This window comes from Natrix helvetica (genome assembly GCF_964273705.1).
Source record: "Natrix helvetica genome assembly, chromosome: 1".
NCBI classification, from domain to species: domain Eukaryota; kingdom Metazoa; phylum Chordata; class Lepidosauria; order Squamata; family Natricidae; genus Natrix; species Natrix helvetica.
The window spans coordinates 367,392,583-367,416,568 of NC_138548.1; the positions used below are offsets into that span (position 1 = coordinate 367,392,583).

The 23,986-nt window shown below is 41.5% G+C and overlaps 2 protein-coding genes across 2 annotated transcripts in view; one reads left to right on the plus strand and one right to left on the minus strand.

The window, feature by feature from the left end:
- LOC309384550 (vomeronasal type-2 receptor 26-like) overlaps positions 1-8,030 on the plus strand; it is a gene marked incomplete at both ends in the record, with an annotated part of 99,382 nt that extends 91,352 nt beyond the window's left edge. Inside the window, 2 exons of the mRNA XM_081938240.1 lie at positions 2,123-2,249; positions 7,126-8,030. Coding sequence (XP_081794366.1) covers positions 2,123-2,249; positions 7,126-8,030 — 1,032 coding nt within the window. The remainder of the gene's footprint in view (positions 1-2,122; positions 2,250-7,125) is intronic.
- The window catches only part of LOC309384548 (vomeronasal type-2 receptor 26-like), a gene marked incomplete at both ends in the record, with an annotated part of 254,096 nt that overhangs the window by 221,223 nt on the left and 8,887 nt on the right, over positions 1-23,986 (minus strand). The window lies entirely within an intron of this gene.

The window sequence follows — 23,986 nt, forward strand, 5'->3', positions numbered from 1 at the left end:
CGTGGGAGATTCGTACTTTCACACTTGCAAGATTCTTTTAATGTAGCATTACAATAAAGTAGAACCCTGACTGCTCTTTAGAAAGCCAGATCCTGAAGATGAAACTCAAATATTTTGGCCACTTAATGAGAAGGAAGAACTCACTGGAGAAGAGCCTAATGCTGGGAAGGACTGAGGGCAAAAGAAGAAGGGGATGGTAGAAAATGAGGTGGCTGGATGGAGTCACCGAAGCGGTAAAAGCTGAAATTGACTCCAGGGGATGGTAGAGGACAGGAAGGCCTGGAGGAATGTAGTCCATGGGGTCATGATGGTTCACACAGGACTTTGCAACTAACACCAACAAGAAGAATTAGATTACCTGGTAGCGTTCCCCATGTGGTCTACATGGCAAAATATTAGCCTAGCAACTTTTGACAAATTTTGAAGGAATGAATAATCTTTTTTTGTTTGTTTGGGTATCTTTGACCTGTTCTTGAATGCTCCCTATAACTGACAAATTGTATCAATTATTTATTTTGTCAATATATGATTGAAAAAAAAATGGTTGAATCTTTGTTTCTTTGCTTTCTGGTAGTCGCACAGTTGCTTTCAAGGAGTTTAAAAAGTTTCTTAAGAAGTGTTTATTTATTCAATTTATTTGTGATCTGCTCTAGTATGTCTAATATAATTGACAAGCTATATTTGTCAATATATATTTAGTCAATATATGATTGAATTTTTTTAAACCCCCCCCCCCCTTTAATATAGTGGCAACATTTGTTCCTCCAACAAGAATATTTCTAAGTTGGACAACTGTATTAGACAGATTCAAATGTGAAAAGTCCATATGGGCTAATACTTTAAGGTTTCATTTAAAATTCCTGAATTTTTCCATTCTAGCTTCATCCATTTCTGCAGAAGAATACATTTTGCAATCTTTCTGAGATGAAAATGTACTTGGACCAAAATGGAGAGTTGGTAGCAGATGTGAACATCTGGAGCTTGGTGGTTCTCCCAAAGAACAATTACATCATAAAGTACCCGGGGAGGTTTGAAAGACAGAGACTTTTTATCAAGCAAGGTTTTCTTTCACAACTAAAATTGTTGAATAAGGTGGGCAAAATATTGGTGTCTTTTTATGTTTTCCAAAGACTCATTTCAAGTGGGCAAAGCCTAATCACCAAGAAGGATGATTTGAATGTAGGGAGTAGAGCACTGATAGTTTTCTTAGACTGCTTAGAAGGCTTGGGAGGGCTATAGTCCAAGGTGTCTTTCAGATGTTATAATATGGAAGAATGCTTTAAGTTGATTCAGCTGTGACTAAAATGAGTTTTGGGATGATTATTCTTGAATATCATGATGTCAAGAATTCAATATCCCTATGGGAATAGAGTAATCTGTCAAGTTTCTGACTAATGAACCCAAGCAAATCAGAACTCCGAGACTTGAATCCACCTCAAATGACTTTTTTGTTGAATACATTGTATTGACACTGCTCAAAGGAAAACCAACTCTAAATAATTCCTGTGGTTTCAGTATAATTAAAATAGGAAATAACCCCATCCCCAAGTGTCACCGGTCATGTTGGCCAATTAGGTCAATTCCTGGGCTCTCCAGGAACTCCTTTGCTGACCATATTTGTTACCAGTAGAGATGACCTTGCTTCCCATGAGAAAGCTCTCTGTTGTGTCTAATAAGGCATTCCAACCTCCTTTCCCACTTCCCACTCTGTGTGGCAACTGTGGAACAGGAAAATGGTTTCTGCCAGGTTCGAAGTTGACACAATCATCCTCAAAGTTTAAAATCATGTTTATATGAAGAATTGAGGAATTAATGTTAAAACAGCCACGAGGAAGAACCCACTGGTTGGCAATGAATGCTTAATTTTTTTCTCAATATCGTCCTTCTAGAATTTATTAAGTAGAAATTCCTTTATTGCAATGAGATATACCAGAAGCAAAAGGGAGGAAATAAATGAAAAATCTGTTGGTAGTTGCATTTCCTGCAATCATTGGAAACATATTAGAGATTTCCTATTTATCAAAGGGAATCCTGTAGGTTACTTAGCTAACGCTACTTTTGAGCACCATTTTTCCTGAATGCTAATGTGTTTTCTTTGGCATTCGCTGTTTTTTCTTCTCAGTCTCTGCCTCAGTCCAAATGTGTAGAACACTGTCATCCTGGATTTTTCAAACAGACTCGACAAGGAGAGCCAGTTTGCTGCTATGACTGTGTTCCCTGCCCAGAGGGAACCATCTCCATTCAGGAAGGTGGGTGACACCACAGGAAAGAGTACCGGACTCATAGAATATGAGGAATGGTTTCAGGTTAATAGATCTTCCTCACCCATATCAAATTTTCCTCCATATCTTTTTCTCTCTCCCTCCCTCTTGCCCTCACCAATATTAGGAATAAACCTGCCCCTCTTTTCTCCTGTGCTCTAATTGTCAACGTTACAGTTGAAGAGTTAAACACAAATATTATTTGTAGCACATTTCAATAATCCCAGGTTCACTATAACCACCATAATGGATTCCTTGGTAGGATTGCTACTTGGCCTTCCCACTCCTTCTCATCTTTCCTAATTTTTTGGTTATTAAATCACTATTTAATAGTGATTTAATAGAAAGAATAACAGCACCCAAAAAAGAAAAGAAAGGAAAAAAGAAAAAGAAAAGATTCTATCTGTAGCACTAGAAGGATTAGGGGAGACATGATAGTAGTATTCCAATATCTCAGGGGTTACCACAAAGAAGAGGGAATCAAGCTATGAGCCATGGTGGTGCAGTGGTTAGAGTGCAGTACTGCAGGATACTTCTGCTGACTGCCAGCTGATTGCAATTTAGCAGTTCAAATCTCAAACTTGACTCAGCCTTCCATCCTTTGGAAGTGGGTAAAAAGGGGACCAAAATGGTTGGGGGCAATATGGTGACACTGTAAACCGCTTAGAGAGGGCTGTAAAGCAGTGTGAAGCAGTTTATAGGTGCAAGTGCTATTGCTATTGCTATTCTCCAAAGCACCTGAGGGCAAAACAAGAAGCAATGGGTGGAAACTAATCAAGGAGAGAAGCAACTTAGAACTAATGTCCTGACAATTAGAACAATTAAATAGTGGAACAGCTTGTCTCCAGAAGTTGTGAATGCTACAACACTGGAAGTCTTTAAGAAGATGTTGGATATCCAAGGTCCCTTCCAACTCTGCTATTCTATTCTATTCTATTCTATTCTATTCTATTCTATTCTATTCTATTCTATTCTATTCTATTCTTTCCCTATGAAAAAATCCTTACATATACTATAGGGATTAAAAGGAAGCAGACTTAAGATAAAAGAAGGGAGAAAGGGGCATTTTTTAAAAAAAAAATCCACATAACACCTTATTTTACATCATTGTGGAGCTCCTTCAGTGACTCAGGGTGACATACAATAAAACGAAAAAGAAAATGTATTACAAAATGAGACTAAAACCATGACATAAAAATATATATAAACAAGATTGCTAGAAGAGATTACACCAAGGCATCATCAGCACACAAGCTACTTGTTACCAGGCGATTCCCAGGCATATTGAAAGAAACACATTTTAAGAGATTTCTAGAAGGCCTCAAAAGTTGGAGCTAATCTCACTTTGGGGTTTGTTGGTTGGTCCCAGCCCATGCCGAGAGAAGTACCTGGGATCCAATATGTTATTTCTGCACAGAAGTAAATTTAAGCCCTTAGGAGCGAAGTCCAAAGCAGGTGTATCTGCTGATATTTGTTTTTATACCATGAAATCACATATACACATACACCATTTACAAATTGTTCAGAATGCAATGGCGCACCACACCACCCCTACATTGTACCATCTCACACCCCTGTTGTGTGTGCTGCACAGGCACCCAGTCTCTTCCCACATGCAAATAAGTTCATCTTTAAAGCTCTGCATGGCATAGAACCAGGGTATTGGTGGGAATTCCTCTCCTTGAGGTTATCTGCTCATCTCATTGCAGCAAACATGAAAGGCACACACTATGTCCATTCCCTCAAACTTTGTCACTTTGTGGTTGCCTGGAAACATGCCTTTTTTGTTGCAGTCCCTGCTCTGTTAAGACCTGTATGTTAAGTATGTATGTATGTATGTGTGTATGTATGTATGTATGTATAATAACCAAATTATGTATGTATGTATGTGTGTGTATGTGTATGTGTATATGTGTGTATGTGTGTATGTTTGTATGTGTGTATGTATGTATACATACATACATACATACATACATACATACATACATACGTATATACATATATGCTGGCCTTATTGTATTTGGGTCTTTTCCCATATAAGATTGAGATTGCCTTGACAACGTTTCGGCGAGGTCTCACTCGCCAGCTTCAGGCTGGGTTTTGGGCTTAAAGTGTGGTTGGAGCTGCTGTCTTTCTATAAATCTTGGTGTGTGTGCGTGGAGGGCTGGCCTTGTTTCAGTAAGTGGAATGATTGGTCGTGTGCTATCATGATGGGATTGGTGCTGATTGGTGCTGGCTGTGTGTCCGTTGTTGTTTCATGTTGTAATGCCCTTTGTGGTGGGTGGGGCTCGTTTGTTGACTAGGGTTGGTGTCCAGATGTCTGGTAGGCAGGAGGTATCATCACGTTTATTCATGTTGTGGAGGTGTTTCTCTATTTCAATAGCTTCCATAATTATTCTCTTGTTGAAGTGTTCAGTTTTGGAGATTAACTTGGTGCCTTCAAAATTAATTTCATGTCCTGTAGCTTTAAGGTTCTGGAAAAGGGAGGACGTTTTTTCTTTTTTTCATATTGCATTCTTGTGTTCTGCGATGCATGCATTTATTCTCCTGTTTGTTTGTCCAATGTATGTTGCCGGGCAGATTTTGCATGGTATTTCGTAGACTCCTTGGTTTTCTAGCTGGATTTTGTCTTTGGGTTTTCTTAAGATGTTGGATATTTTTTGGTCAGTGTTGAAGGCTGCCTTGATATTGTGTTTGTGGAGAATTTTGCTGATTTTATCTGTGGCGCCTTTGATGTAAGGGAGGAGGGCGATGCCGTTGTCCTCTTCTGTGTCTCGGTATTTTGGGGAAGTCTCCCTTTGGATTAGGTTGGTAATTGTTTTTCTTTGGCATCCGTTGGAGATTAATATGTTTGTGAGAGTGTGTAATTCAGTTTTCAGGTGGTCTTTATCAGCTAGGTGTTTGGTTCTGGAGATGAGGGTCTTGGGTACAGAGTTGATCTGTACAGGTTGGTGATGGGATTGTGTGTTTAAGTAGCGGTTGGCGTTTTTTTTCCCCGGTAGATGGTGTGTCCTAGGGAGCCATTTTTTTTTTTTTAGATTAGGACGTCCAAAAAGGGAAGTTGGTTGTTTGCTTCTATTTCCATGGTGAATTGTATTTTGGGGTGTAGGCTGTTGAGATATGTGAGGGAGTTGTCCAGTTTTTCTTTCCCATGTGGCCAAATCACGAAAGTGTCATCAACATATCTAAGCCAGAGTTTGGGTTTGTGTTCAAATTTATATTAGGCATTAGTTTCAAAATGTTCCATGTATAAGTTTGCGATGACGGGTGAGAGGGCTGATCCCATGGGTGCTTCTTCTATCTGTTTGCATCTTTGTCCATTATGGATGAAGTATGTGTTGGTTAGGCAGTGGTTGGTCAGGTCCAGGATGTGTTTAGGGGGGTTGTGTTTGTTCTGGATAGTTGTCAAGGCTTCTTTCATAGGCACCTGGGTGAAGAGGGATATGACATCGAAGCTCACAAGTAGGTCATTGGGTTGTAGGTTTTGTTTCTTTATTGTTTCTATGAAGTGGAGTGAGTTTTGTACGTGTGAGGTGATGGATTCTGCGTAGGGTTGGAGTTGTTTGGCGAGGAATTTGGCAAGATTCTGTAGAGGTGAGCCTATGGAGCTGACTATGGGTCTGAGTAGTGTTCCTTCTTTGTGTATCTTGGAGAAGCCATAGAGCTTGGGGCATCTGGATGATTTTTCTCTGGGGATGATTCTTTCCTGGATCTCTTCACTGATGGGAGAGGCTTTTATTTTGGACTTGGTGGTTTTGTTCCAGGTAGGTGGTGGGGTCTGTGTTTAAAGGTTTGTAAGTGGGGTTTTGGAGTAGGTCGGATAGTTTGGCTTGGTAGTTAGATGTGTTCATCACCATTGTGGCATTTCCTTTGTCTGCTGGGAGAATGATTATGTTGTTGTCTTTCCTCAGGTTGGTGAGTGCTATTTCTTCTTGTTGCTGTAAGTTGCTTCTGGGTGGATTACTGGAACAAAGGACGTTGCTGACTGCAAGTCTGATTTTATTGGCTTCATCTGGGTTGATTTTGATGAGTGTAGCTTCAACTCTGCATATGATGTCTTCAGTGGGGATGCGTTTAGGGGAGACTGCAAAGTTGAATCCTCTGGAAAGGACATTGGTTTCAGCTGTGGTGAGGGTTCTGCTGATACGTTGTGTACTGTTTGTTTCATGAATTGCTGTGAAGGGGGGTTGGGCTTCTGTTGTTTTTCTAGTCTGTGAAGTTTGTTGGTGTGTTTGTCTGTCTTGTAGGAGGTTTCTGTTTCGGCTCTCCAGAGGGCTAGTTGTTTGGATTTGTCCCAGAGTGCTGGGTAGATTTTGTTGCTGAATTTGAGGTGAAGAGTGAATAGGTCTCGGTTGGTTTGGTCTAGTAGGAATCTTTTCCTGTGGAGTTCATTTCTGATTAGGGCTAATTCAGTTTTTTTCAGGATCCTTTCTGTGGCTGGCCCACCAAGATTTATAGAAAGACGGCAGCTCCGATCACACTTTAAGCCCAAAACCCAGCCTGAAGATGGCGAGTGAGACCTTGCTGAAACGTTGCCAAGACAATCTAAAATTTACATGGGAAAAGACCCGAATACAACAAGACCAGCATACCTACACCCATGAAAATCTTCCTGCTCACCAGATCCTATGAGAAACTTGAAGTCCGAAGAGCCACCATCTTATGTGACCTCACATTCCTACGCAACCTGCCGAGACAAAAGCCTGATCTCCACATGCTTCCAACTAAAATTCCATTCAAAAACCTCAGCCACCAAAAGGATCCTGAGGGAGGTTGGGCTTCTGTTTTTGAACACACACACACACACACACACACACACACACACACACACACACGAAAGAAATATTACTTTCTATTTTCTCAGATACTGAAAAATGCACCAAGTGCCCAGATGATCAATATCCAACCAAGAACCGAATCCAATGTATCCCCAAAGGAATCTCCTTCCTGACCTATGAAGAATATCTGAGCATTATCCTTGTCTCCTTTGCCCTACTTTTGTTCCTAATCACAGGCCTTGTTTTAATCATATTCATTAAATACCTAGAAACTCCCATTGTCAAAGCCAACAACCGAGACCTCTCTTACATCCTCCTGGTTTCCCTCTTGCTTTGCTTCTTGTCCTCCTTTCTCTTCATTGGACGACCAACGAAAGCCACCTGCCTTCTCCGACAAACAGTGTTCAGCATCGTCTTCTCAGTAGCTGTGTCTTCTGTGTTGGCCAAAACAATCACAGTGGTGCTGGCTTTCCTGGCCACAAAACCAGGGAACAGGGTGAAGAGATGGTTGGGGAAGAGCTTGGCTAACTCCATCATCCTTTCTTGTTCCATTGTCCAAACTACCATCTGTGCCATGTGGCTGGGAGTTTCTCCCCCATTCCCTGACTCTGACCTGCATTCCCAGCCTCGAGAGATTGTCCTTCAGTGCAATGAAGGATCTGTTACCATGTTTTATGTTGTCCTTGGCTACATGGGTTTCCTAGCTGCCATTTGCTTTATAGTGGCTTTCCTGGCCAGAAACCTGCCTGGGGCCTTCAATGAAGCCAAGCTGATCACCTTCAGCATGCTGGTCTTCTGCAGTGTTTGGGTCTCCTTCCTGCCCACCTACTTGAGCACCAAAGGGAAATACATGGTGGCTGTGCAGGTCTTCTCCATCTTGGCCTCCAGTGCTGGACTGCTGGGCTGCATCTTCTTCCCCAAGTGTTACATTATCATCCTAAGACCAGACCTAAACACTAAGGAACATCTAATGATAAAAGTAGGGAACTGATAGCAAAATTGTTTCTTAGGCACATATTTAATTTATTTATTGCAATGATTATTTGTATGCTTCTCTTTAATATGATAATTAAGGTTATAATGAAGGAATTAAAATAATCAATATAAGAATAATGAAATTTAGAGTTCCATGTCTGTATTGTTGAGTCATCACTCTCCCAAAACCACATCTGGATATGTTCCAACAACAAGAGTGACCCACTGTCAGACCTGCCCCAGGTACATCCCTTAGGAAAGAAAGACCCTCAATTCCATTTGGTTAAAGTGATAAGTTCTTTTATTAATGGTTACTGGTTACAGCAAAAAGGCTACAACTAAGTTTCCCATGTGAAAAAGATAGAAAAAGTTTCTCCCTATGACCAGTCCTTCTTCAGCCAATGAAGATTCGCCTAGGTGTTTTGAGAATACTGTGATGTTTGGGGTAATCCACATTCTTTCTTGGGTTGCATGGCCTTGAGTGGTGGCACAAACTGGTTCTGAGGTTCTCTGTTCTTAATCAAGCTATCATTTCCCCCTCTCTGTTTCCCATCACATACCCATACAGGTTTATTGCCCATTTGTTCCCCACATGTTCCCTCCCTCTTAGCCTTTGATGGCAGGATGCCAGTGAGGCACCAAGCTGAAAGCGGCTGACCTGACACCCATTGTCAAACAGTAACTGAAGCTCAACATTCTCTGCAAAGACTTGTCCCCAAATTGGAAGCTCTCAGCATTGGGAATGGGAAAATAACATGACAGTAAATTGAGAGATGGCACCCCTGAGGCTTCACTATCTACACTTACCATACTTTTCCAATTATAAGATTTTACCCAAAAACAGAGGGTGAAAATTTGGGTGCATCTTATACACCCAATGTAGCCCCACCCACCCCCACCAGAGGCCAAAAACATGAGGCATGGAGGTAGAGGTGGTCTGTGGCAATCCCTGGAGCCTGGAACGGCTGATTGGGGATATTCCAGCAGTCCGATCCACCCGCCAATCAGCTTTGCTGAATCAGGCTGCAATCAGGCTGGTCAGAGTTTGTAGCAGCAATCTTATTCAGAAAGCACAGTAACTGATTCAGCAGGATTCAAAATAATGATAATGATAATGATAATGATAATGATAATGATAATGATAATAATAATAATAATAATAATAATAATAATAATAATAATAATAACAACAACAACAACAATAATAATATACAATACAGTACCAAAAGCATGTTTTCCATGGTAACAATAAACACAAGCAAAACACCAGCAGTTTCACTTTCAGTTCTTGGCTAAGCCAGGCTACTTTCTGTCTCCTTGTTGCTCATACAGCAAATTTCAGAATCCAAATAGCCCTAATTGGCTGACTTAGTTGCTATGCCTATTCATTGGCTGACCTTCTTATCCTGTGTCCGCTGAATACCGATGGATGCTGGTAGGCAGAGGCAGAATTTTTTTTCTTCTTATTTTCCTCCCCAAAAACTAAGGTGCGTTTTATACTCAGGAGCATCTTATACTCCAAAAAATACAGTAACTCTTTGAGGAAAAAGGGTGGATCATAAATGTAAAAATAAATAAATAAATCGATAACTAGGAAGCTTAAGGGAGACCCCACCTATTTCAAATGCTGCCTAGACATCAACTGACTTTGCCACATCCAATGATTAGGAAAGGTGGGAGCTGAAGCCCAAACTGGAATAAAAGCTGATGACCCATTTCCTGATCATCTCTCTCTTCCTTCAAGAAACAACGTCAAGGAGGAGGGGGAAAGGGGGAGACTCTCCTCCCTCTGCAACTTTATCCATAGTTGGAGCTGTATCTGGAAAAAAGCTACTTCTGTGTGTTCAGCTGTTTTACACAAGTCATCTCTTTGTGTTTACTTTCAGTCTAGGATCTCCATCAGTACCAAAGTCTTTCTTGCTCACGTGAAGATGGGGAGAGGGTTGCACACCACTTTCAAAAGAAACACGCAGCCTGGCACTTGCCGCCGTGTTGGTGGCAGGAGTAGCTCCAGAGCCTCTAGGTGCCAGAGGAGTGATCCTGACTGTGGAGGGAAGGGGGAAGCTGCGGGAAGAACCAGGGAAACAGTGGCTCCTTCTTCTCCTGCACTTAAGGCCAGGAAGGTTCCTGAGTGCTGAGCACGATGCCTCACAGGCTAAATGGGTGGGCTGCGCTGGGCCGATGTGTTCCTGGCACACACCAGAGGTCCTGCACAGCCACCGCTGCCTGGATGCTAGAGGCTCCCCAGGAGCCGGCACCTAAGGGCACTCAGTGGCAGCTGGAAAAGGAAGAAGATGTAGAAGAGGAGGAGGAAGAAGATGCGGGTGATGATCCCAGGTGTGTAAAGCAAGGTGTGAAAATCCACAGCAGCAACCTGAGGGTGAGTGAGAAGGGAAAGCCGAGCACTTTGTTTCTCTCTCTCTCTACCCCCTCTGTCATCTCCTGGACTGGGTGGCTGAGGTGGAAGCTGGCAATCTTTGGGGCTAGGAGGCTGTTGGGTCTGGCTTGGCAAGGGGGGGGGGGTCAGGCTGGTCAGTTGCTGATCATCGGAACCTTTTTTTACTTTTTAAAGCATTTTTAGTTAAAAATGCTTTAAAAAGTAAAAATAAGTTGGCCACGCCCACCCAGTCACATGACCACCACCACCACCAAGCCACGCCTAAAGTACCATTGCCGGAAAAAAAAAGATTTCACCACTGGCTTGGAGATCTTCTAGTCCAACCGCCCGTTCACCCTAGTCAATTAGACCAGTTGAAATGGATCCTAAGGCTTTGGCAAAAGAGAAAAAACACCAATATTTTCCTCACCGTATTGAGCAACTTCAGTTGTGAGAGTGCATCTTGGTTAATTCTAAGACTGCAAAATTCCCCAGGTGCTCTTTGATAAGATCCTCCTTGGAGAGACCCACAAAACTTACAATGTTCAGATCTGCTGCTACATCTCCATTGTAGTCCAAGTAGAATTTCCTCCAGAAAAGATTGCAAAACTCATTCTTCTCCAGAAAGGGATGGAACTAGAACTGAACATTCAAGAATGTTAAGAGCAGAAACCTTGGTTTCTTATCTCAGGTGGCCTTTTCATGCTTCAGTCTTTCTTCTACATTTCTCTAGCATGCAAATATGCTTAGTTGGGGGAACATGATGCTCTGTAAAGTGAAAAATGTTTCTGAACAACTGGTTGAAAAGTGAAAAACAAAGATTCAACAGAATTTATCAATGATACATAGGTAAACTATATATTGCAAAATATATATTGTGAATTTTTTTGCCAATTATAGGAAGCATTCTAGAGCAGGTCACAAATAAATGGAACAAAGAAACAAATGAAGGGATTATTTAGAAACTCCTTCAAAACAACAGGGTGGTTACCAGAAAGTATTTGTCAAGAAGAACGTTATCAGGCTAAGGTTCTCTCACGTAGACCAAATGAGAAGCATGTTCAGACGTGGTAATTCGACTACATTGTAAAGCTACATTAATGGAACTTTGCAAGTGGGAAAGTACAAATCTCTCACCAACAATTTTCATAGCATGTAACTCAGAGTTTCTTTCCCTGCCTATTATGCAGCTTCACTCTCCCTTCATCTTAACTGATCATTTCTAGATAGCATCTCTTCCTCCTATCCCTGAAGGTCAATCCCACATGTCATTATACTTCCTTAAAGGATTGTGGGAATTGTGGTGGTATAGCTTGATTTCTGCAAAGTATTGACAAACTACTTCATGATGTGATAATGATGAAGCTAGTTAGGTCAGGACTGGATAGTACAATAAGTAAATGAATTATAATTATTTGATAAATTTTACTCAACTTATTTCCAATTTTCCTCATAAAACCGGAGAGTTTCTAATAACAATTAGCCCTTAGCTATTATTCCATATTTTTATTAATTTAGACAAGTAGCATTGACTACTAATTTCATGATGCAAGATTTTGCATTGCAAGATTTATAAATCTCTTAGACAAAGCTATTTGTCTTTAAAAAAAAATTAGAAGGATCCAGAAAAATATTGACGATTTACTGATAGAAAGAATTGCGAAAATTAAATCTATTAGAAAAATATCTCATTGTTAGCAGCTGGAAGTTGACAAAACTACAGGTTCTTATGTAAGAAAATAAAATAACAACTACAATGTAGATCTATCATTCAAATCTGATTTTTACTTTTTCTCATTTTATTATATACGTATATTGGCCAATGATTTTTAAAAATTGGCAGTACAATTTTAAGATTTAATAATCATATGAATTGGGTGATAATGTGATTAATGATGCACTAGAAGCTGCATGACGGATACCAAACTTTAGAAGAAGATTTGTGCAAGAGGTCTCAAAACAGGAGTTGATTGCAAACTGACTGTGAGTTGGTAGTGTGGTACTCATGGAAAGAAGGAAAATGCTTCCATAATTCCTTGAATGTTCTGGTTGGGGTGACCCCAATTCTGGTATAAAGTCAACTTCCTGTCTCCCAAGAAGACATTGCACAAAAACTGGATGAAGTTTCTGGAAGGAGAAAAGAATTATTCTTAACCTCAAGGAAAGACAACAATAAGAGCCATATTGGTCTACTGGAGGGGAAAATTAGGCATCAAGTTGTTGGATGATTGTTGGGTCCCCATACCTGCCATGGCTGCAGCCTTAGAGTAGATAACTTCTCTTCACCCTCAGAATATGCAGCTTTCAAGACATGGGCCAGAGTCTTAATGACACTGTGAAGATGGTGGTGACTTCGGATCCATATACTGTTCCTTTTAAGTTGGCTTTCCAGTGGTGCTTTCTGGGTGCATCTCCTCCAGCCTTTGACGGAAAAGACATGCTTTGAAACAGAATAGAGAAAATAACGGTCTTCAAATTCCTGTTCAACAAATACGTCAGGTTGAAAATAATAATCTTTTGGTCTTTTTTTCCCCTGAAAAGCAAAGGTCCAAATACTATGGATATATCTGAACAGTTTGCTCTGTTTTATTTTATATTACCCAAGAATGTTGTGACCCAAATTTTCCCTTCAATGGATTCTGGAAAATGGTTAAACACTACATGGAAAGGAAGAATTGTGTCCAGAAGAGAAGCATATTCCATGAAATGAACAAATACATTGACTTGTCTCCACTTAGTGATGGCATCCCAGAGGGATAATATAGATTTAGTCTTTGAGAATAGTTGTGATATAACAACACAGATCCCATTTCTGAAAAGCACAGGAGACAAAGTTCTCATGAAATGCTCCCCATTCTCTGTGTCTGAAGCAAAGAGACCAATCAAGGTCCACCTGAAATGGAGGAGCACCTGGACAATTGCTGGGTAGTGTAATCCTAATTTGGGGAAAATCCGGTAGAAAAAAGGGAATTGATTTTTTTCACTCAGAGCCTCTGAAACAATGTTATCAGTGATCTGGAAAAGCAATGAAGAATGCTGTGTTTTATTTGGGGTCTGATCAAGTCAAAAATATTACTTTAGTTTTAATAAATTGAACTATTCTTTTTTGCTAAGATTGCGTACAAAATATGAGCTTCCCATTACAGAATACTCTTTGATTGGATACAGTGCCTCCCCTCCCCTTCGGAAGAAGCTCCCACAACAATGGGAACTGTCATAAGAGGATATGTCTGTTTTGATCCTTTCTCCCTCTACATTGTGAATCCCAGTCCATTGTCTTGACACCTACAATGGCCATATTGAAAAGCATCTTTTGAATTCCATAGAGAAAGTATGGTTGAATCTATTGCTCAAGTACAACCACCACACCTGTTTTACCAGATAGAGAAACACAGATGCACAAACCTGTGGGACTTTGTAGGGGCCTACTAAGGTTGACATCTGGATGGAGATGTCCCTGGCAGCTCCATCAAGAAGAGCCAAAAGGTGGTCCTTCCTTCCACAGCTGTAATTGGGAACATTGGCTTCTCCAGTTGAGAGCATGTCCAGTAAGGCATCTGAAGTGGCAACAGCATTCATATCTTTGTGACAGATGTTGTAGCCCAGAGTGAGATTGAGCAGAAGCTGGAGATTATTGTTGACCACTTGAATGGCAAAAATGAAGCCAAGGATTCTAGACTTATCAGTAGACAAACTACTGTAAAAAATATTCATGCAATCATCATGATCATCATCATCATCAAATATTTTTATTTATTTCTCTTTATCTTCAGTAGCCTATTGAGTCTTAATCCAATTTTGATCCAAATTGAGAGACTAATTATAGTCAACCATCCCTGTTTAATTTATATGAATGTTGAGAAGATGGGATGGAGATAGTCTTCTAACAAAGTTAAGAGTCACAAATATATCATTATTTGTAGTAGGGCTTATTTTTGTTTGTCCAATAACTAGTATTGAAAATCATGGAATCATTAAAATAGAAGCTCCAGAATAGGAAGGAGATATTTCAGGAGTTACCCCGAAAAACAACTCTAAAAACAAGTCAGTCTTTATTTTATAAGCATTTGGATTTGAATATCAATGAACAGTCATAAAAATATAGAAATAGGCTGGGCAGAGGTGACTATAACTCTTATAATAATTCAGTTTTGACGTGTTGAAATGACAATTGAATGTGAAGCAGAAAATAATCTGGATTCTTTCAGGATTTGGTTTTGGGACTCTTTCATAAAATAAGACAAAGAGAGAAGCTATGTAAAGTAACCAATTCAAGAAATTAGACATGTCTTTTAATCTAGGAGTAAGTGAAATAAGAAGAAAAATAGATTGTTAGAAATGCAAATGGAAGGGATGAAATTCCATCATATTGAATGACTTACATGTTAACCTGATTATATGGAGCCAGGTTGAAAGGCAACTTTGTGTACGATAATTGTGTTGCAGTGGTCACCATACTAATGATATGGTCCCCCGGCCTGTAATATGAATTTTCTCCATCTTGGTGCTCCAAATTTAGCAGACCCTTCAATGTTTCCCAGAGACCGGCTGGGATACTAGCAATGTCAGAACCAGAAAGACGACGTCCATAATTCATAGAACCCTCAATCGTGTTCCCATTTCTAAAGAAGGACAATAAGAGGAGTTAGATGAATTCAAAGCCCTTTTGCAAGGTGGAAATGTCAGTGGTTTTCCTGATTCAGACAGAGAGAAACTGAGCTTCACATGGAAAAGATAGAAAGGTACATTCATAAGCCAAGCCCCTACATGTATCACAGAGTGCTCTCTCAGGCATTTATTCTGGTGCAGGAGGCCGAGTAGCCAACACCCCCATGTTAAAAGTTTTCAATCCCACCCCTGAAGATCACTCATAAGTATGGAGTTTATTCTAGGTTGATGAGACTTAATTCTAATGCAGTTTGTCTTCTACACCAAGGAACAGATCAGTACCCTTGAACACAAGCAGAGTAGGACCTGTTTGTGATTTCCTTTTATATTAGAATTGTAAATCAAAGCTGAGTTTAAAATTATTTCTTCATGAAGTGAGATTTCATTTCCCACTTGTTCTGGCAATCTAAATTTTGGGAGGAGACCTTATTAAGAGATGGGAAAGTAGCAGCCTGTGGACTGTAGGGAAGGGTAAATTGGGAGAAAGTTATAGATGTGATAGAAGTTCGTATTTATTTATTTATTCCCGTGACACTCTCTACATCAGAGCCGTCAAACTCATCATGCACTGGCCACACCCATGATGAGTTTAGTGAATGGAAAAAAATCATGGCACATCACATGACAACACTGTAACACCATGAGATTGACACCCCTGCTCTACAATGTCCTTCCAGCATCATGCAAGACCCTGAGATTCATTATATTTTGAAGTGTCTTGTATAATTAAATATACAGTTCCCTGGGGGCGGTATGCAGCTGAGGTGGTGGCGATGACCATCAATTGGTGAACAGGGAGACCTTATTTCTTGACACATCCATCCAGAAGCAGGTTTTGGGTCACCTGGTGGCCATTGTTCTGGTTGTGTGCATATGTTTTTTCTCCCAATATCTCAGTGGTTGCTACAAAGAAGACGGAGTCAACTTTTTCTTCAAAGCACTTGAAGAAGTAATGGATGGAAACTAAGGAGAGAAGCAACCTAGAACTAAAAAGAAATTTCCTGATTGTTAGAACAATTAATCAGTGGGACAACTTCAGTGGAACAATAGTAGTAACTGTAAGAGGGATCTTGGAGTCCTAGTGGACAACCATTTAAATATGAGCCAGCAGTGTGCAGCAGCTGCCAAAAAAGCCAAATGTCAGGCCTGCAGTTCTCTTCCTTTTAGGATTTTTGGCCTGCCACACTCTCTATTATTTCCTTATGCTGTTTCATTAGTGTAGTAGTTGGGAGGGGGGAATAGAAAGGAGCAGGATTGTGGAATGTGTTGTTGTCATTCCTTTCTAGAAATCAAGGTCATCTTTTGTCTCCACACCTCTGCATCTGACCGGAACTAGATGGATGGAATCCCAGGAAGTTTCAGATTTGGGATTCCACAGTTTGTTGCCAACATGTCTGTCTTATTACATTGGAACTTTAAGGATAGCTCTGCCTTGGACTCTGATTTAATTCTGCATGATATTTGGAATGCTGACATTATCCCAAATCTCATTTTAAAATAAATCACCAGCACCCCGGCAAGGGTCAGCATAAAATATCAGTGAAGAAAATGAGCTGGACAAGATGTTTCTCTGCAAAACTTCAGAGTGCAAAGGAATTTCTGTTTGAAGCTTCTTTGCAAAGCCTTGGAGTGTGAAGGAGTTTCTGTTTGAAGATTTATAGCATCTGGAGGAATGCAGTGGGAGAAAGATTCTACACACAGCTGGAAGCAACAAGATGTTTGGAATCCCAGACCAACTTCTTCAGCCAAACGTGAGTCAATCTTTCCCGTCCTTCACTAGTAAAAGCTGCAATGGACTGGAGTACTGGAGTGGAGATAATTACTCCTTCTAAACAGTGATAAATGAAATGACCCATTACCCTGCAACTGAGTTGAAGATAGATTCCCTATCAAAATGGGAAATTCAACCCAGCCAGCAAGAAGGGATTTGGCCAGCATCTTTCACTTACCAGCCACCGGAAATTGGGCTGCAGCTTGTGAATTAAGCACCATCAAATTGGGCTTTCTTCCCAGAGTATGGATGGAAAAGATGCCAGTGAGCACCTTGGCCATCAGCATGGGAAAATCCTTCAAGCCAGCAAAAGGGGCCTTGGCCCATAACTCCTCCAAGCCAGCAGAGGGGGCCTTGGCACACGACCCCACCCCTGCAAGCCATTGTTGGTTGAACTGCAACCTGTGAATCAGGAACCCCCGGGATGGGTCTTAACCCCAGGTCATGGATGGAAGGGATGTCAGTGGGCACCTGCCCTCTCTCAGCAGATGGCACTATGGCAGATAACTGGGCAGTGGCCAACCCAGGGATTGACTTCCCCACCTGTTCCAGTCTCCCCTTCAATGCCCCAACAGGTTCTTACCCCACCTTCCTACAGAGAAGTGTTCGTGACAAAGGAAGAATGGATTACCAAGGGGGAAGCTACAGGATGGATAGCGGAACAATGCGATCAGACGGTTCCTAAGTTTAGAGATGTAACTAGGTTCCTTTTCTCACGGGGGCCAATAAAATGCCACCGTTGCTGTCAACTTGGCCACAGAGCGTCAGAGTGCTTGGCTCCAGCCCCAATGCCACAACTGTGTGCACCAACCGCCATGACAGTAAAGAGAAGACCCCAGATGCCAGCAGAAAAGAGTCATTGGGGCCAACAATGTCTGGAAGAGGATCCCCAACCTAAGGTGATGAAAAGTCCTACCAAGGGGGAGGCCTCGGAGGAGGAAAAGGGCAAACAACCTCTGGAAAAGATCCCCAACCTAAGGCGACGAAGAATCCTACTAATAGGGAGGCCTCAGAGGAGGAAAATGCCGAAGATGACCCAATAGTGAGTGCACCCATCCGCCCCTTCACCTTCCAAGCCAACTTCCAAGTACCCGAGATGGGAGTGGAAGGGGAAGTTGAAGCAGTTGTGGACACCAGTTGCACTCTCTATTATTTCCTTATGCTGTTTCATTAGTGTAGTAACTGGGAGGGGGAATAGTAAGGAGTAGAATTGTGGAATGTGTTGTTGTCATTCCTTTCTAGAAATCAAGGTCATCTTTTGTCTCCGCACCTCTGCATCTGACCAGAACTAGATGGCTGGAATCCCAGGAAGCTTTAGATTTGGGATTCCAGTTTGTTGCCAACATGTCTGTCTTATTAAATTGGAACTTTAAGGATAGCTCTGCCTTGGACTCTGATTTAATTCTGCATGATATTTGGAACCCTGACACCAACACAGTTCTAGGCTGCATAAACAGAGGGATAGAATCAATATCACATGAAGTGTTAATACCACTTTATAATGCCTTGGTAAGGCCACACTTGGAATACTGCATTCAGTTCTGGTCGCCACGGTATAAAAAGATGTTCTAGACTCTAGAAAGAGTGCAGAGAAGAGCAACAAAGATGATTAGTGGACTGGAGACTAAAACATATGAAGAATGGTTTCAGGAACTGAGTATTTCTATTTTGATGAAAAGAAGGACTAGGGGAGACATGATAGCAGTATTCCAATATTTCAGGGGTTGCCACAAAAAAGAGGGAGTGAAGCTATTCTCCAAAGCACCTGAGGATAGAAAAAGCAATGGGTGGAAACTAATCAAGGAGAGAAGTAACTTAGAACTAAGGAGGAATCTCCTGACAGTTAGAATAATTAATCAGTGGAACAGCTTGCCTCCAGAAGTTGTGAATGCTCCAGCACTGGAAGTTTAAAAAGAGGATATTGGATAACCATTTGTCTGAAGTGGTGTAGGGTTTCCTGCCTAAGCAGGGGGTTGGACTAGAAGACCTCCAATGTCATTTCCAACTGTTATTCTATTCTAAACTTGCTTCCAGAAGTTGTGAATGCTCCAACATTGGAAGTTTTAAGAAGAGTTTGGGCAACCAATTGTTTGTGGCAGCCCATCAAACTATGATACATAGTTCTGCAAGAAGTACAGATGAAGATTGTGGCTAGGTGCTTCTGCCTAACCTTGCCAGATAAATCATCCTTCCCATAATCATCATTTAGGTAATGTGTTCTCCGGGGGGGGGGGGGATTCCTTTAAAAATCATCCAGAAATTTCAGCTAGTGTTGGATGCAATGGCCTGGATGCTCATTAGCAATACAAGCCTTACATTCAGACCTGCCACCATTTAAACCTCTAAATAGAAACCATCCTTGGCTCCATTTGTTGAAAATGATATAGTTTTATTAGTAATTGAGTGTATTGCAGTAATACATAGCCAGAACTGAGAATGGCGCACCAAAATCCCTAAATTCAATCTTTCCCTCCCTTAACTGCCTCCCATTGCTGATCTCCACATGACCAACCAAGTTCAAGCAAGATGTTTTCAAAATGGTGGGTTCAAGCATTCAAGCGAGGTGGGTATGCAGCTGCCTTCTTCTCCCAGCCCAGCTGACCTTGAGGCAGCATCTTGGGAAGATACAGCAGCCACTTTCATTTCCCCCCCAAACATTCCACCTCCCTTCCACCCTCCCCAGAATTCTTGGGAGACAGTCATCAGATTCAGTTGGTTTGGACTGGTCCAGGCAAACCAGTAGTGGAAATCGCAGGTGGGTCTGCTCCCACCCCCACCCCAGAACTAGCCATCCTATTTAGCCACATTTTTGAGGCCGGTCACATGTGTAGAAGGTCTTTGCATCAGCAAAGCAGATGCACGGAAGGCCAGGCGCGTGCACAGAAGATGCACATGTGTGTGAAGTAAGCATGAGTGTGCAGGGCAAACTGGTGGTAAAAATAAGTGAACCCCCCCCCCCCCTGCATCAGAGGCTAGCAAAGCACAAGCAAGTATAAGATGGCATACCAATTATTAAGTTCAAAGAAAAGTGCTGTTCTTAAGCTAAAGAGCACTAGAGCTTAGCAATAGCAACAGGACTTAGACTTATATACCGCTTCATAGTGCTTTTACATGGGGTGCGGTGGCTCAGTGGCTAAGATGCTGAGCTTGCTGATCGTAAAGGTTGGTAGTTTGGCAGTTCAAATCCCTAGTGCCAAGTAACGGGGTGAGCTCCTGTTACTTGTCCCAGCTTCTGCCAACCTAGCAATTCGAAAGCATGTAAAAATGCAAGTAGAAAACATAGGGACCACCTTTGGTGGGAAGGTAACAGCGTTCTGTGCCCCTTCGGTGTTTAGTCATACTGGCGACATGACCATGGAGACATCTTTGGACAGCGCTGGCTCTTCGGCTTTAAAACGGAGATGAGAACCGCCCTGTAGAGTCGGGAACAACTAGCATACATGTGCGAGGGGAACCGTAACCTTCACCTTAGTGCTTTTAGAGTCCTCTCTAAGCAGTTTACGGAGGCAGCCTCTTGCCCCCAACAATCTGGCTCCTCATGTTACCCACCTCAGAAGGATGGAAGGCTGAGTCAACTTTGAGCCTGGTGAGATTTGAACTGTCGAACTGCAGCTAGCAGTCAGCTGAAGTAGCCTGCAGTACTGCTCTCTAACCACTGCACCACCTCAGCTTAGAGCCAGGCTACCTCCAAGAACCACACCAAGATTCTGTAGTGGTGCTTCTTTCTTGGATTTGAAGGGTTAACATCAATTTTACAAGACTGCAAGTATTTCATCCATCTTGACTCTTTTCATATATACTCTCCCTCACATCTACACTGTTAGCCACTGTCAATCAGAATAATTTCTCAAATTAATTATTAAAAGCTTCAGGGTCATTGGCAGTTGCCACATATCAAATTGCTCTAAATGACATTCACAGAGTTCTCTTTAGCAGGATTAATTGAGATGGTAGAGAAGGGAGTTGCAAAAATTCCATTCACTCAATAATTTCCAATTCAGAAATATATGCATCTGATTTTCTTGCACTACTGCATCCAAACTATGTGGACATACAGTAATTAATATTTTCTGTCAAATACAAGAAATTTGTTAGAGTATGTTCATAGAATGAAATAGACATGATAACAGGTCAGCCAATGGGGACTGTTTGGAAACTGAAACTGAAACCTGTTCTCTCCTCTGCTTGTGTTTTGCTTGTATTTACTACCACATTTGAAAACCTACTTTTGGTATTGTATATTTATTTAATGTGCTGTATTATATATAAAGAGAAGTTAATGAATCCTGCTGAATCAATTACCTGTGTGTGTTTGTGAATGTGATTGCTGCTGGCAAAATTTTACAATTCTTCCAATATCATAATAGTGTTATCTCTCATGGTTTTACATTAATTCTGGTTGTAAGATGCTCCCTTGTGTTCTGATCTGGCCTTAAAATAATAATGTAGCACTTGGGGATGAAGATGCAGACCAGCAGACCAGCACTGGAAGCCAAGATGGAGAAGATCTGTACAGCAACCATATATTTCCCTTTGGTGCTCAGGTAGGTGGGCACAAAAGTCACCCAGACACTGCAGAAGACCAGCATGCTGAAGGTAATCAACTTGGCTTCATTGAAGGCCCCAGGTAGATTTCTGGCTAGGAAAGCCACTGTGAAGCAGATGGCAGCAAGAAAGCCCATGTAGCCAATGGTGATATAGAACATGACAACAGAGCCTTCATTGCATTGCAGGATGATCACTCCAAGTTGAGAGTGGGAGTCAGAGTCAGGGAATAGGGGAGAAATTCCAAGCCAGATGGAACAGATGATAACTTGGACAGCAGCAGAAGAAAGGATGATGGAGTTGGCCAAGCTCTTCCCCAACCATCTCTTCACTCGGTTTCCTGGTTTTGTGGCCAGGAAAGCCAGCACCACCGTGATGGTTTTGGCCAAGAGAGAAGAAACAGCAACTGAGAAGATGATGCTGAAAAATGTTTGTCGGAGAAGGCAAGTGGCTTTCCTTGGTTGACCAATGAAGAGAAAAGGAGACAAGAAGCAAAGCAAGAGGGAGACTAGGAGGATGTAGGAGAGGTCTCGGTTGTTGGCTTTGACAATGGGAGTTTCTTGGTATTTAATGAACATGAGTAAAACAAATCCTGTGGTTAGGAACAAGAAAAGGGAAAGAGATACAAGGATAATTCCCAGATGTTCTTCATAGGAGAGGAAGGATATTCTTTTTGGGATGCATTGAACTCGCTTCTCAGTTGGATATTGATCATCTGGACACTCTGTGCATTTTTCAGTATCTGAGAAAACAGAAAGTAATATTTCTTGCCCAGTGTCTAATTTAGAAAGGTACTATCTTGCTAGGATTGAGTTGAAGTCAGTTCCTCCCATTCAGATCCATACAGCCTCTGCATGCTAAACATCACGATGAGACCACCACTTACACTGCCATGGGTGGTGTATGAATGATACAATACCCCGTGGTGGCAAATGACTCACCCATCAGTTTCATGTAAATAATAAAGAGGAAAAGAGAGATACAAATCCTGAGGAATGAAGGGTATTAGGGTCTAACCTCTTCCCATGACAACATCAACTGATGCCATATGCAAAGAAAAAAGAATCATCGCAAAACAATATCTCCAACATCTAGCTGGTCCAGAAGAATGATAGTATCTAAAGTCACTGAGAGATCCAGAAGGGTCATGATAGTTGCACCATCTCCACCCAGAGGTCATCTGCAAGAGCAACCAATCAGTGGTGGGATTCAATTTTTTTTACTACTGGTTCTGTGGGCATGGCTTGGTGTGTGTGACATGTCTTGGTGGGCATGGCAGGGGAAGGATACTATAAAATCTCCATTCTTTCCTCACCCTACGGCAAGGTTACTGCAAAATCCCCATTTCCTCCTGATCAGCTGGGACTTGGGAGGCAGAAAATAGATGGGGAGGGGCCAGTCAGACGTGGTATTTACTGGTTCTCTGAACTACTCAAAATTTCCACTACCAGTTTTCCGGAACTAGTCAGAACCTGCTGAGGTGAGTTGATGCTGGCATTGCTGCCAGTTCGCTGTACACATGTGTGCAGTTGAGTAGAAGTTGTTTTGCGCATGCGCATAACATGAAAAAAGTAATAAAAACAAAGCTGGCAGCGGCGACTGGGGTAATGGTTTGGGGGCATGGCCAGCCTGCTGTCCCTACCGGTTCGGTGACCAGGTCCCAATTTCCACTACCGGTTTTCCTGAATCAGTGTGAACCGGTAGGAACCCACCTCTGTTTGGTACTGTAACTCAGCCATCAGCCTAAATACAAAGCAACACTCATGCTTTCAAAATGTGGGACAGTATTATGTAGTTCTCTATCACGGTTGGATCCATGTAGAGTCTCTTGAGAAATGGATGCACTGTGGCCTCCTTCAAGGTAGGTGGTGATAGCAACGATTCCTACAAAGAAGCATTAACTAGGCCCAAGTTGATATTAGCCTCAATCGTTGGGGCCTTCTGGAAATCCTTTATAACGTGGTCTTTAAACAGCCCTGGAGATCCTGTGCAATGATTGTATCATATGTAACTTCTTTGCTTGGCAATTATGGTCTTTTAATGTTTCATTGGTTGAATATAGTTTTATAAAATATTTTATTGTTTGTTTTATTTTAGGTTCCTCCAGAATAACTTTGTATGAGATAGGTAGCAAGAGTGAATTTGACAAAAGGATGAAAAGAAGGAAGGGAGGGAGGGAGGGAGGGAGGGAGGGAGGGAGGGAGGAAAGAAGGAAGGAAGGAAGGAAGGAAGGAAGGAAGGAAGGAAGGAAGGAAGGAAAAATTCATGTTAAAAACAACATTAATTCCTGAAGTAATTCAAGAGGAGAAACTGAGTCTGTTATCTCTCTTTGCCAAGTCTTTAGTTTCTAAAAATGAGAAGATGAATTTATTTAGATTCATAACAATTTTAAAGACTGAATAAGCTCCACGTTGGTATCAATGTTTCTGTTAGGGTTTTATGCTGAGTTTTCTGTTTGGCTTCTCCTTGTCCCTTGAACTCAACCACGCTCCCTTCCTAGTCCTCTTAATTAGATCTTTCTGCTTATCCGGTGCTATGATCATAATAAAAATTGACTGTTTAATTAATGCATCCTTTGGCCCATAATCTAAAATTAGTTTGGTGGGCAAAA